The sequence below is a fragment of the Ictalurus punctatus genome, chromosome 7, assembly GCF_001660625.3.
Source record: "Ictalurus punctatus breed USDA103 chromosome 7, Coco_2.0, whole genome shotgun sequence".
Classification (NCBI taxonomy): domain Eukaryota; kingdom Metazoa; phylum Chordata; class Actinopteri; order Siluriformes; family Ictaluridae; genus Ictalurus; species Ictalurus punctatus.
This window is the reverse complement of record NC_030422.2, coordinates 6832948-6846539: the sequence shown is the minus strand read 5'-3', so window position 1 is coordinate 6846539 and position 13592 is coordinate 6832948. Positions and strand designations below refer to the sequence as shown.

At 39.9% G+C, this 13592-nt stretch overlaps 1 protein-coding gene across 3 annotated transcripts in view; it reads left to right on the top strand.

Moving 5' to 3' along the window:
- atp6v1h (ATPase H+ transporting V1 subunit H) overlaps nucleotides 1-13592 on the top strand; it is a 44542-nt gene that overhangs the window by 10152 nt on the left and 20798 nt on the right. For 2 of the 3 annotated variants that reach the window (XM_017472881.3, XM_017472882.3), the window contains exons 3-9: nucleotides 1306-1405; nucleotides 1673-1762; nucleotides 2216-2329; nucleotides 5764-5868; nucleotides 8932-8985; nucleotides 9998-10095; nucleotides 10508-10700. In XM_017472881.3, coding sequence (XP_017328370.1) covers nucleotides 1306-1405; nucleotides 1673-1762; nucleotides 2216-2329; nucleotides 5764-5868; nucleotides 8932-8985; nucleotides 9998-10095; nucleotides 10508-10700 — 754 coding nt within the window. The remainder of the gene's footprint in view (nucleotides 1-1305; nucleotides 1406-1672; nucleotides 1763-2215; nucleotides 2330-5763; nucleotides 5869-8931; nucleotides 8986-9997; nucleotides 10096-10507; nucleotides 10701-13592) is intronic. The other variant, XM_017472883.3, reaches the window with a different exon arrangement.

Sequence of the window (13592 nt, the reverse complement as noted above, 5' to 3'; positions counted from 1 at the left end):
CCCTACTGTAGTTTTTCTATACTGTATGTAGTCTTTTTCCCATAGATCTAAAGACATTTCAGATGGATGCCCATTTAGTCACTGTTCCTACTGAAACTCAAGCCAGTACAGCAGTCTTTCTGACTGAAGCTCCTGCCATCTGTGCCCCAGTAATGACCCCTCTTTCAAGTTCTCCTAGACCTTTTAGGTGCACTCTCATTTTCAGCCATTTTCATCCACCTCAAGTTTTCAATGGATTTTAGTTCAGGGAACTGGAATGGCTTTGTCAAAAACTCGATTCTCTGGTCAGTGAACCATTTTTGTGTGGATCTGGATGCATGTCTTGGATCACTGACTTCCTGAAAGATTTAACCGCAACCCAGTGGAAGGGCGTCGGGGCAAGGGCGGGCAGATTTTCATAAAAAAAATCTCCCGGTACTTCATGGATTCCTCAGTGCCATGTTCCAAGCTGGTGGGAAAACAACCCCGTAGAAGCTCTACCATATTTAAGAGTAGAAATTAGGCCCTTTTCAGTATAACTATATAATTCTTTTTTACTCCAAGCTCACCTTGAGAGAACTCCAGGTGCTTTTTATGGTTAGATGAAAGAAAAGGCTTTCTTCTGGTACGCTTTCCAAATAGTTTTTTGTGGTCCTTTTATAATTTCTGATACTTTAAACATCCACTTGGGGGCAGAATCCACTCCTCTAGGCAGGATCATTACAGCTCCACATTTTCAGGCATGTAGCTATTTTTTATTTATTTTTTTATTCATATAATAGCTACATGCCAATACTACTTGAGCTGGCTATATGCCATACCATATCCAATCCATACAGGGTTTTTGCAGAGTTTTATTGTGATTGCCGCAGCCGAAAATGCTTGATTTTGCGTCGGTTTTTTTCAAATTTTGCGATGAAATTTGTGGAGTTTTTTGGGCTTTTTTTTTTTTTTTTTGCAGAAAAGTACTTGAAATGGTGAAATCGCAATCGCACGAAATAGTTTCACAGTGAAGTTTGTTGCCAAATGAGACCTGTTAACTGTACACATGTTTGACACAAAGAGACCTTTGGCAGAAAGCACGTTGCGATGACGTCTCATGGCACGTTGTGGTGATGTCACATGACGCGTCTTGGCCCGGGTCTGTGTAAAATCTGCCGTAATTTTTGAAAATTTCCAAGCTCCTCCTAATATTGAGGAGTTTCCTTGATCTTGTGTTCGTGTGATAGTGATAGTGTGTTCACTAGTAATGTTTTTAAGCACGTCCTTACCTTAGTAACTGGTGCGTTAACTACAGAGGGTTTACTTTAAGTCGCTTTTGTTTAGGGGCCAGATGATCTCCGGAGAAGACTGTGAGTTCATCAAGAAGTTCGAGGTCGCCCATTCTGAGCAGAAGCAAGCCATTCTGACAAATGAAGGACATCAGGTAAGTTATAACTACACGATCACTGTCTTTCTATTTCCCGTGTCGTAACGAATCAAATGCAGTATTTTATTAAGGAGAAAATATTGAAGGTTAATGCATTTTTAACACATGAATGGATTTTTTTTTTTTTTTTTTTGATCGATTCTCTCAGGTAAAACGTTAACGCTTTTAATGATTGTTTACTTGTGTACAAGAAAGTCATTTATGTCTTCTCAAAGTGCATTTTCATGTCTGCGCTACAGTTTTAACGTCGATGTTTGATTGCAGTGTGCAAAGACCTTTCTGAACCTAATGGCTCACATTTCAAAGGAGCAGACGGTTCAATACATCTTAACCCTGATCGATGACACTTTGCAGGTATAATACACGCACACAACATGCGCACACACACACACACACACATTAGTGTGTACGATGAATGTGTGTATTATAATAGCTGTTGGTCTTCTTCTAATACTGTACTTTCAAGAGCTCATTCTTTCTGAGGTCACCATGTTGCTTCTAGACCCTGTGTAGGATAAGCGGTACAGAAAATAGATGGATGGACGGATTTTTGGGTTTTTAACTGCGGGATACATTTAGAGTCTTTCACCAGCGTAATTCAGCATCTGAGACGTTGTGCCGCTTTACATCAGCATTCAAATTGTGCCGCTTTCTTTATCATTAAACGTATCATTAAATCTTCAACAATGACTCTCTATAATTGCTGGTTTAATAGAGTACGTCATTAGGCTCTTATATATTTAAATTATTTATCCATGTGAGTCCTAAAGAAACATTAACATTCCCCCCCCCCCCCCCCCAACCCAGGAAAATCATCAGCGAGTCAACATTTTCTTCGATTATGCCAAGAAGACGAAAAACACAGCATGGTCGTATTTCCTACCCATGCTGAACCGCCAGGACCTTTTCACCGTTCACATGGTAAGTTGTTATTAAAAGCAAACACCACTGCAATTAGACGCTCAAAATTCATTTTCCTTAACCGCTTGCCAGACACTCAGTGCTCTGAGTAAATTGTGTCTGCTTTAATTACTCGCCGAGATTGTCCTCTATTATCGAGTCGTTTCTAAAGACATATGCTGCAATTATGATTAGCAAAACATGAAATTTACAACGTGCCGTCTGATGAGATGAGACAAACCTGCGCTTATTTTTATCGATTTATTTATTTATTTATTTTTACTACAAATGACTGTTGCCATCACTTATGTTCATGCCTGCTAGACAGTACGGAGATTTCAAGAGTGTATGTGCGTTATTGGTGGCCTAAAGGTCTTCAGTGTCATGTTCACAAATAGGACAATAGATTTGCCACCTTCAGAAGGTTTCATTTTATGATCACGGACTCATCTTTTAGTCCATGGAGGACTAATGAGGCTAATGATACTTGATGATGGAAATGTTAATAAAATAATAATAATAATAATAATGAAAAAATAAATAAAAATGGAAGGGCAAGGTATTTCTGAGAATAACAGCACAAAATAATAAAAAAAGAAAAAAAGGCTAGCCCTCAGAGAGACGGACAGAATGTTTTGGACCAGTCTCTCGGGGAGAAAGTTCCAAACAAAATGAAAGGTTATATAAATGATCTGCTTCTTATGCTGCACTATGAGAGTTGTTCCCTTTCCCTGAGGGAAAAAAAAAATGTAAGCACTCTTACTGACATTATTGATTTTCTTTAAAGGTCAAGAGTAAATAAAATCCAAATCGAGAGAAATGGCCGGGGTTCGTTTCTGTAGAACGAGTACGAATCTGTATTTTGATTTCTACTTCGTATCGTAGTAGGGGTGTAATGATGCTCTCCGGTCACGATTCAATCCGATTCGTGATTCGGCGTCACGATTCGATTCGATTCGAACCAGATTTGAGCGGAGAAAAATGATTACTGAAAAGGCTCCTTTTTTTTTTTAAATTTCTGAGTTGTAAACAAAAGTGGTAAGTGGTAAACAAATCCCAGCACTGCCAAGCTGCCACTGCTGGGACCTTGAGCAAGGTCCTTAACCCTGAGCAGCTCAGTTGTATAAAAAAAATTAGATAAGTGTAAGTCATGCTGGATAAGGGCGTCTGCGAAATGCAGTAAATGTAAAACCTAATGTAAAGATGTGCATTTTTTCTGTGTAAAATTTTGTAAACTAAGCCTGCGTTCACGCCATGTTGGAATTACCATAATCGCTAGATGACAAGCGGGACGTTCTACTCTGAGCTTTTTTTGACGTTGTCACGAGTCGTGGTCGAGCCAGAAACAGGTTCAGATACTGACTTTTATTGAAGCAACGTACTGAGAAACAAAGACACTAAGACTACTTGGCATAATACTGTGGCAAAGCTAAACATAAACTAACAAGATCAAGAAACATGCAACACAGCGGTCTAAGACAACGAAAGACAAGCAAATAGTGCAGACAAGGACTATATATATATACGAGTGCTCATTAACCAAAACGTGAATCAGGTGCAGGTGGTCATGTGACAACTAGAGCAGTGCAGTGGCTGATGGGAAGTGGAGTCCAGAGTTTCTTGATACGTGACAGACGTTAAACTGTATTGTATGTCTTTTTTTGTTTATTTTCAGATTAATCTTGCATTATTATGACATTAATAATAATCAATTTTACAAATTATTACGTAGAATTATTATGATAAACTTTGATTATTATTTTTATTATTATTATTATTATTATTATTATTATTATTATTATTATTATTAAACTACTTTTACCGCTTAAGCCGCCGCCATTTCGAGTGTTTGCGCATCATCTTGCAGCGGTCATGTGGTACAAGTTGGAGCTCTCAGAAAATTCCTAGTTTGCAAGTTGAGCTCTATGAGGAGGTGAAAAGCTTTTTACAAGTCGGAATCTCGTAATTACGACATGGCGTGAACGCAGCTACAATGTGCAACAGGTTCACAGTATATATATAAAAAAAAAAAAAAAAATACAAAAGTACATTTTATAAATGTACTCTATATGTTTGATTGGATAAACAGAGTCTTTGACCTGGTGCTTTGATCAACTGAAACACACTGAGCTCCGTAGCAGAAATAGAGCTCCAAAGAAAAGGTCAATACAAAGGTCACAAGGTCTCACCCGTTTATTTTCAGTAGGTGAGTGGCGAGAGACGGAGTCCCTGAGCAGCAAAAAAGTTGACATGGATGCGAATTAGAAGCGGCGGCTGTGTGACTCTGACCAGTCGTGGCAAGTGTCGCGGGCAGTGTGCGCGTCAAGCTGTGAAATGAAGGCACAGGGAGCAGAGGGTGATTGGGGGGAAAAAAACCCTCCCAAAAAAACCAATTGAGCCTACACCGTCGACACTCCGCTTGATGTGCACTCAGCCCACAGCACTTGCCGCATAAAAGATCTGCCTGTGTACAACAAAGTTTAAAGGAGAACCTCTTAATCCTAAAAGTGTGGATTTCAATTATACATCTGTCTTATTTCAGTTACCTAGCAACAGACGTGTTATTGTACTCTTTTAATGCAGTTCAGTCACTGCTTGCTTTTATCTCGACAAGAGAACCAGCAGTTTGGACCACTTCTTTTATTTATTCATCTTTACAGTTTTGCATCTAGGGCTCGTGCATTACAGTGGACGATAGTGTTTTAATAACTTTTTGTGCATCATTTGTGGGAGGAACATTACTATATATGACTTCTGCTTCAATTGGTCAAGCGTTTATGAACACGTGTGCCATGTTCATTGCATGTTAATTGAAGAGGGCTTTGGCTGAAGGCGTGTTGGGAGGACGTCACATGGTGCGTCTCGGTCCAGATCTGTGGTAATTTTGAAAAATTGCAAGCTGCTCTGAATATTGTGGAGTTTCCTTGATTTTGATGATGATGATGATGAGTCTTTATTGGTCACATATACATTACAGCACAGTGAAATCCCTTTGAAATGCCAGGAAGTTGGGGTCAGAGCGCAGGGTCAGACATGATGCAGCGCCCCTGGAGCAGAGAGAGTTGAGGGCCTTGCTCAAGGGCCCAACAGTGGCAGCTTGGCAGCACCGGGGCTTGAACCCCTCACCTACTGATCAGTAACCCTGAAGGGCCTGTTCAGAACAGAATCAAATGATTTCTGGATTTATGTTAATTTATTATACCTAGTATACCAGGTTTCTTGCAGGAGACCTGTCCTCTTCTATATTCCTGAGCTACATTGCCTCTAGAGCAGTGATTAGCAATGCTATAACTGACAGAGCGGGCGAGAGAGGAGAACTGTTCTTCCCACTCGGAGAACGTTGAAAGTTGACGCTCCTAACTTTTTATGGAATGAATATATGCAAGCATATGTGACCAGGAATTATTTAATTTTTCACTGTACTTTCAGTTTGAAATATTTTCCTTTTCTCTTAGGCTGCCAGGATCATTGCCAAGCTGGCAGCCTGGGGCCGGGATCTGATGGAAGGGAGTGATCTGAACTACTACTTCAACTGGATCAAGACTCAGCTTAGCTCCCAGGTAGAAAAGCGTATGCTTCTATTCTGCAAGATGAATCGGTTAAAATTTTAATAGTTTATAAAGTCTACTAACACACCTTTTTAGTTTTTTTTTTTTTTTTTTGTGTGTGTGTGTGTGATCAATTTCCCATGTTTCACATTGCATAATGGGATTAATCCCCACATAATGATCAGATCGGTGCATTGAAAAGAAAATTGACCAAAACCAGTCCACATCGCCACGCTTCATCGACTTTCATTTTATGCACGAATTCATTCTGAAGTTGTCTGATCCTGTATGGGATGCCAGGTCTTTCCCTGTTTTTCATTCTAACCCAACGTGTTCTTGGTAAATGGTGTGGAGGGACATCAAAGTAATATTAGTAGATATTTCAAGGCCTGAGCGACATGACTGCGCCTTAAAGTGTATTCAGTTGTAAAACATGCCTTTTGATGTACTCTTAAACTAATAACTTTGTGCCGAGGCTAGAGCGGCAGCTGAAGTGAACCTCTACCGTGTATCAGTTCCAGAAGCACCTAAATCAGAATCCTGATGATAACATTTGTTAAAATACATTGTATTTTGCTAATGGAGATTAGCAACTTGGCTAGTTGTTTATTTTGGTGTCAAAGTAAAGGGAACGGGAATATTTAAGGTCACGCTTCGTAACAGAATTTCATTTTTCACTTGTTACGCTTGCACAATTTATTTATTCTTTGCCAAGTTTTTAGAAGAATCAGTGGAAGAAACGGTAAATCCTGCCCCATTAGTAATGTGCATTTTGTTGCTTTCAGTAGTTGTAGAAAAATGTCACATCAATATAAGTACCCCGTGTTGTAGGGATTTAAGTAACGTACAGATTTACCTAGTTACTAATATATAGCGTAATATTATTTACATGACAAGGCAACCCAGTAGAACCTGGAATAATCCATAAGTATTTCAGCATATTCATAAGTGAAATGTATTATACTCACGCAAATATTATGGACAAATTTGAGGTAAAAGCACAAAATATGACCATTTTGTTTCATGGAAAATCTAATATTAATTACGGACTATGGATTGAGCCATAATGTAGGTCTCCCCCTGATACGCCCCCCCCCCCCCCCCCAGCCCCCCCACCCCCTTTGCACCACACTGATGCAGTTCATTAATATGAAGGCTGAACTTTGATTTGAAAACATACAAAGTAATGCTTACAATTCATAGCACTTAAATGAAAGTACCCTTAATCAAGGGGGAAATGTGGCTTTCATGTGGGTTTTTTATTTATTTTTTTTATTGTATTCCTCCTGTATGCAGGGCATGTTTCGACAGGAAGCACTTACATTTTCATGTTATGCTAATAAAGCACCTCACGGCATTAAAGCAAATTTAATATACGAGATAGAAAACCAAATATGAATTTCTGTTGGAAAAATGCCCTGAACTTACAAAGATACATTAGACTACCATAAATTTAGATATTGTTGCATATTTCTTTCCAGTTATATACAGGGGTGCATGTGTGTGTGTGTGTGTGTATGTATATATATATATATATATATATATATATATATATATATATATATATATATATATATATATATACATATATACATAGTCTTTATTATATAACCTTAAGATATTTTGTTCAAAAATTCACAAAAATACTCTGCTCTCAAAGATATCAAACAATTGCAAACACAACACAGGTTTATCAAAAAAGAAATAATTAAATATATTTGAAGTATATTCCCAGTTATATTTTAAATTTGTGTGACTAGGGGCAGGAAATTGTTCTATCATGACCTTCTGTTTCACCGGGGTATAAATATGAGGTAACACACACGGGTCCAGTTCCCTTAGTCATTCATAACGATGGGTAAGACCAAGGAATACAGTTGGGATGTGCAGCAAAAGGTTGTTGAGCTTGACAAAATGGGAAAATGGGCTTTAAGGATGGAACACAAGCACTGAAAATGCCCATTTCCACCATCAGGGCAAGAATTCAGACGTTCCAGTCAACTGGAAATGTTATGAATCGACTCGGAAGAGGATGTGTGTCTATATTGTCTCAACGGGCCGTGGTTGAATCTTCCAGCAGGACGATGAGCCAAAACGTGCATCAAAATCAACACAAAAATGGTTTACTGACCACAACATCAAGCTCCTGCCATGACCATCCCAGTCCCCTGACCTGAACCCCATAGAACAATATCAAGGATCTGGAGAGATTCTGGTAAAGGGAGGTAGCACAATGTATTGACTAAAAGGGTGTTAATAATGGTTGCACACCTAACAAAGCTATTTTTTTTAATAAACCGGTGTTGTGTTTGCAATTGATTGATATCCACGAGAGCAGAGTATTTTTGTGATTATTATTTTTTTTTTAAACGAAAGATCAAAGGTTCAACAATAAAGACAATTTTCACAGCCTTCATTGCTCTTTGTGTGCTATTGCTCAGTGAAGTGTTTAGATGTGGTGTAACTGCATGCTGTGTTAGCATTAGAATTATACCTACTATGTTTTGCTCAGTTTAGTCATTACATGAGCCAATTGGAGCGTGCTGCCTTTAAATAATCATATCAAATAAAACATTTTCTTTTGTGAATGTCAGTCAGGGAATAGAATTTCCTGCTTGTGCACTCGGCAGCTGCGAATGAAAATCTGGTACATGCTAGAACAGTGGTTCTCAACCAGGGGGGCGCGCGGAGAGATCGGAAGGGGGGCGCGAATGGTTTTCAAGAAAAAAAAAACAACAACAACACAGACAGGGCATCATTTGGGTACTCTGTGTATGCTTTTCAAATAGAATGTGCATAAATGAAAAACTTGTGTTCTCTCTCCCTCTATATTTTCTTTTTGCTGGGGAGAGGCGGAGCTTAGCCTCCAATAGATAAATAATATTACAATTAACATTTGTAATATGGACACAATGTACAAAGATTAACAGGATGCCCCTGATTTTTCTTCCATAATGAATTCCTATATACTCCTATAGATTTCTATTATCCAGTCTTGCTTAAATAAACATTTAAGTTGTTATCTCAGCACACGTGCTTTTCTTTTTTTTTTTTTTTTTTTTTATCTGTTGTTAGAAACTACATGGTACAGGTGCAGAAACCGGAACCGGAACCATCTCTCCCAGTGAAGTGAGTATGTCACAGAGAGGTCTTGGTCAGCTTTCAGGAGGGCGTCTGTGCTCAGCACGGCATTACCTGACCTCTGCTGCATCTCTCTTTCAATCAACCTGTACTCGATTTCCCCTTTACCACTACAGCTATGCTCCTTAGCTACTCTCGCTCCAGTCTCTATTCATCTGAGCCCATGCAGTGCTTTTGTGGGCTATATATATTTTACTTATGATTAAATTAATACTTTTTCTCCTGGTTGTTTTTTTTTTTTTTTTTTTTTTTTTTTTTTTTTTTTTTTTTTCCAACCGACATTGCCTCTATAGGTTAAAGGAACAAGGGAAGATTGGGTTCACAGACTTCTATTGGTTAACTCGAATTTAGTAGTCGTAATACGATAGATTTTCTTTTTCCCATCCCATTCATTAATCTGCTGGTATGATGCAAGCTGGCCCCCTAATTCAATTTCCTGCCAGCACTCATGAAATCTCAGCGCACTAATTTTCTGTTCTTCACAACCTTTCTCTTTTTCTTGAGCACCCGGCTTTTATGCATAATTCCTTCATGCTGGTCTGTAACGTCATTGTGTCTCTCTCTCTCTCTCTCTCTCTCTCTCTCTCTCTCTCTCTCTCGCAGTGATTAATTGAATCTTATTTCTTCTCTCAGCTACTCTGCTAATCTCTCTTCATCCAGGTTGCAGACAACACTGTCTTGTTTCTACTGCCTTGTGGGACCGTCTATCACTTTTTAAATTTGCATGTTCAAGATTCTCCCAAGGTCTTGCACGTGCATAAACGAATGCGAAAGGATTGTGTGACTTTAGGTGGCCTTGTGTCCGTGTTCTCTTTGCTAACTCCTACACAGGATGGCCTTCTCCCATACTCCCTTTCCCCTTGCTTCTGTGGATTGTTAGATGTTGCTCATCTTCTGACCGTGTCGTCTTGTCTGTCTATGTTCGTGTGCATGTCAATCTGTGTGTGCGTTTGTGTCTGTCTGTGTGTATGTGCGTGTTGTTTTTTTTTCCCCCGCACAGAGCTCTCAGTATGTTCAGTGCGTCGCTGGCTGCCTGCAGCTGATGCTGAGGGTGAATGAGTATAGGTTCGCCTGGGTCGAAGCCGATGGCGTGAACTGGTAAGACTCGATACTTTTAAAATGTAAATCCTTCCGTTTCTTATTTATTTTTTTTAGGAGCGTTCAGATACCTTAATTGTAAGACCTTAGACTGCTAGCCACTGGAGGAGCACAAATGAGACCACCGAGGTATTTAAAATGCATTTTGTTTTGACAGAGCAAATGAGCAGTCATGCGAATAATGCAAGTTTCCCCCACAGTATTTGTTTCTGTTTAGCCCCCATCATTTCGGCATGTTGAACAGTACACACACCCTGCATCTTTTCAGACCGCAATCCGCACGGCATCGTCCAATGTTTCTGAACGTTTGGCGCCATTCGCTCACCTCCTCCACGTGACCGTGTTGACGTGTGCAGATAGACTTGCCGAACATGAGAGTACATCACGAGTACGTGTGCTGTGTTTCTTCTAGCATCACGGCAGTGCTGAGTAACAAGTGTGGCTTCCAGCTGCAATACCAGATGATCTTCTGCGTGTGGCTTCTGGCCTTCGGCCCTCAGCTGTGTGAGCAGTTGCGCCGCTACAACGTGGTGCCCGCCCTGTCCGACATTCTGCAGGAGTCCGTCAAAGAGAAGGTCACCCGGATCATTCTCGCTGCTTTCAGGGTACGCACGCCTCGACCACCTAGTACACCGCCAACTGAGATATCTACTGTGGGGGGCGGGGCTAAAAAATATACTATAGTAAAGAGAAGTGACCTAGACATAGGATAGTAGTGTAGTAAAGAGTAACGCACTTGCAGAGGGCCAGTGGGTGCTGATTTGACACACACATATTGTAACCATAACAACGCTCTTCCCAGTCCTGGCTACTATTAGCTAAGCAACCTGCATAGCTTGCTATCTATATTAGATTTATTATAAGCAGTAATAAAGACTGCTTTGACTGTATTAACGAAGAGGTTGTTTGCTTTTGCTGTAGCTTTGGAGTCAGAAAATGAAGAGAATCGGTGCTGCGTGTGTTCAGCTGGGACTGTCGCATCATATAGAGTAGGGGAAATAAGTATTGAACGTTTTTCTCAGTAAATATATTTCCAGTGAGGCTATTCACAAGAAATTTTCACCAGTGTTAACTCAAGAAATCTGGTAATATAAAGAATTCACAACGTTAAAGTCCATAACTGAAGTTGTGTGTAATAAAGTGGAACGAGACAGGAGAAAAGTGTTGAACACTGTACCTTTTTCTGAAAAAAATTCGTCAAGCGGCACTTTCTTAAAACCAGCCATCATCTGTTTGGCTTCTTCCCATGAGATAAAACGTGTGCTGGTGGTTGAGGGGGAAAAAAATGGCCAGTGTAAAAGCACCAGGGATGTAAGAGTACAGCGTGTTGTATCATATCGTTCGATACGAGGCCCCCGGTTCAATCCGCAGACATGATTTAATCTGGGATAGAGAAATCACCATGGTAATTGGAAAGCTCGTGTTCGGTAGTGGAGAACGCAGGATTTATTTATTTCGTAGCTGCATCATGGCGACACGACATTTGCGGGGGAAATTTAAAAAAAACAAAAAAAACCCCCAGACAACATTATTTTAATGTGAGGATATATTAGACTTGCGCAACACTTTCTCATCTCCCCTTGCTGGCGGGGTAGACAGGTGATAAATGGATAGTAGTTCACACTGTGGCTTAAGGATAATGTATTTTTTATTTATTTTTAGACCCTCCTTTGTTTCTCTTCCATCTCTGTGTGCCGGCAGTCTTAAAACGACATCTGTTTAGTCTAGAAAGGTTTATCGTTTTCCAGAATCTTCGAATACGCCGTTATTTTCTTTATTCACGATACGGAATAGTGTGCTTTTGTATCATTTGACCCTTCTGTGAATGGCATTGGCAGTTCAGAGGCACACTCGTACAGCTCCACACACAACCCGTCGTTACCTTGTAGGCTTGGTGAGATCTGATTTTGTTCCCACTTATTATCAACAAGCGCCATCTTGGGAGAGGTGCACCTGCACTAAAACATTACAGCCAGAGAGGGGAAACGTACCACCGGCCTGATGCGCGTGACATTTAGTATTTAATTTAGCCCTGAAAGCTGGAAGCCGTCACAGGCATTAATGTCTGGTAATGAATTCACTGTCTGTGTTTCTGAGAGTATCGAATTAGAGTTCAGCATTTCATTCATTTCATCCGCTTAAGAGCTCATTAACATGATCAACTGACGGGACTGTCTTTGTCCTCGCTCATAATTACACGGCTTTCGTTTCGAAGCCTGGGTTAAAATGATACCGTCGTCCGTCTTCTTGTCGTTCTACGCAGCTCTCGGGTTTTCATTATTATCTTTTGGGCAGAATTCTAGAGAGATGTGTCGGTAGTTATCAGTAAAATGCGTAGGTATGACCTATGATACAGTACTGTGTGGGGGAAAAAAAGTCACCCTGTTTTTATTTATTTATTTATTTATGTTTAAGTCAAAAATGTTATAGATGCTTAATTTACGTCTTTTGCATAATCGAATCAATACGGTATCATTTTTGGATTTTTCAAAAATGACTTCTCCAACAGAATTTTTTGCGTGAACGGAAATAATTTGTTCGTCTGTTTAAAAGAAGAGAAAAAAAAAGGCGGCATATTAAATCACGCACTACTTTTCAGACTGTATCGACTTTTAGTTTAGTTTTTGATTTTTTTTTTTCTTCTACGAACGTAGAAGCACTGCATTTCATCATTTTTGAAGGCGTCTTTGCTTTGCCGCATTTCTCCGCGTGCGCCTAACGATTGTGCTCGGAACTCAAGTATTAGTGGAAATGACGACGCTTGTGATCTTTTGTAATCTTACAAAAAACGTACAATTTTTTTTTCCCTCAGGAAAAAACCGGAAAACCTAGTTTTCAGTGTCGTACCGCATGCCTGTTTTCCAGAGTTAAACTTTCCAACTTTCTTGCGCAAAGCATTAGTAACTATCTGGGTAAGTGCTATGCTTGACATCTGTAATTTCTCTGAAGTCCTCCTCGGTACACAGTGCATCTTATTAAAGGGTATATCACGGCCTGTCAAGTCGCCTTACCGCAATTCTCAATTTAGCCTTCCCTTTAGCTGCACTCCTGTGTGACAGATTAATATGCTAACACGGTTCTCTCAAAAATACATTACGGCCATAATTCAAGGTGACGGCTTCCGCTCAATCTGCTTGGCTTTTCTTTTTGCTTTCTGCTGTTCTTAGACATTCCTGCTGTCATTTTCACACGTTTTAACAACGCATCCTGACGTCTCTAAGGGTGGTACGTCTTCGTTTCACGTGGTCGTCTGTGTCCGAGCCCTTTTTTTCTTTTCTTTTCTTTTTTTTTTTTTTGCGTAATACCACCAATATGAATTCAATCAGCATTTGCCCAGAGCAAAGCAATTATAGCACCTAATAATCACCTTCCTGGATTTTGCTTTCTCTCGTCTGTTTGTGCGGTGTTGCTTATTATCGGTTTCAGTCAGATGCAGCGAGAGCCGCCAGCTGCTCGGTGCCCCAACAAAATCACTGAGCAGCTTGTGGTGGCAACAC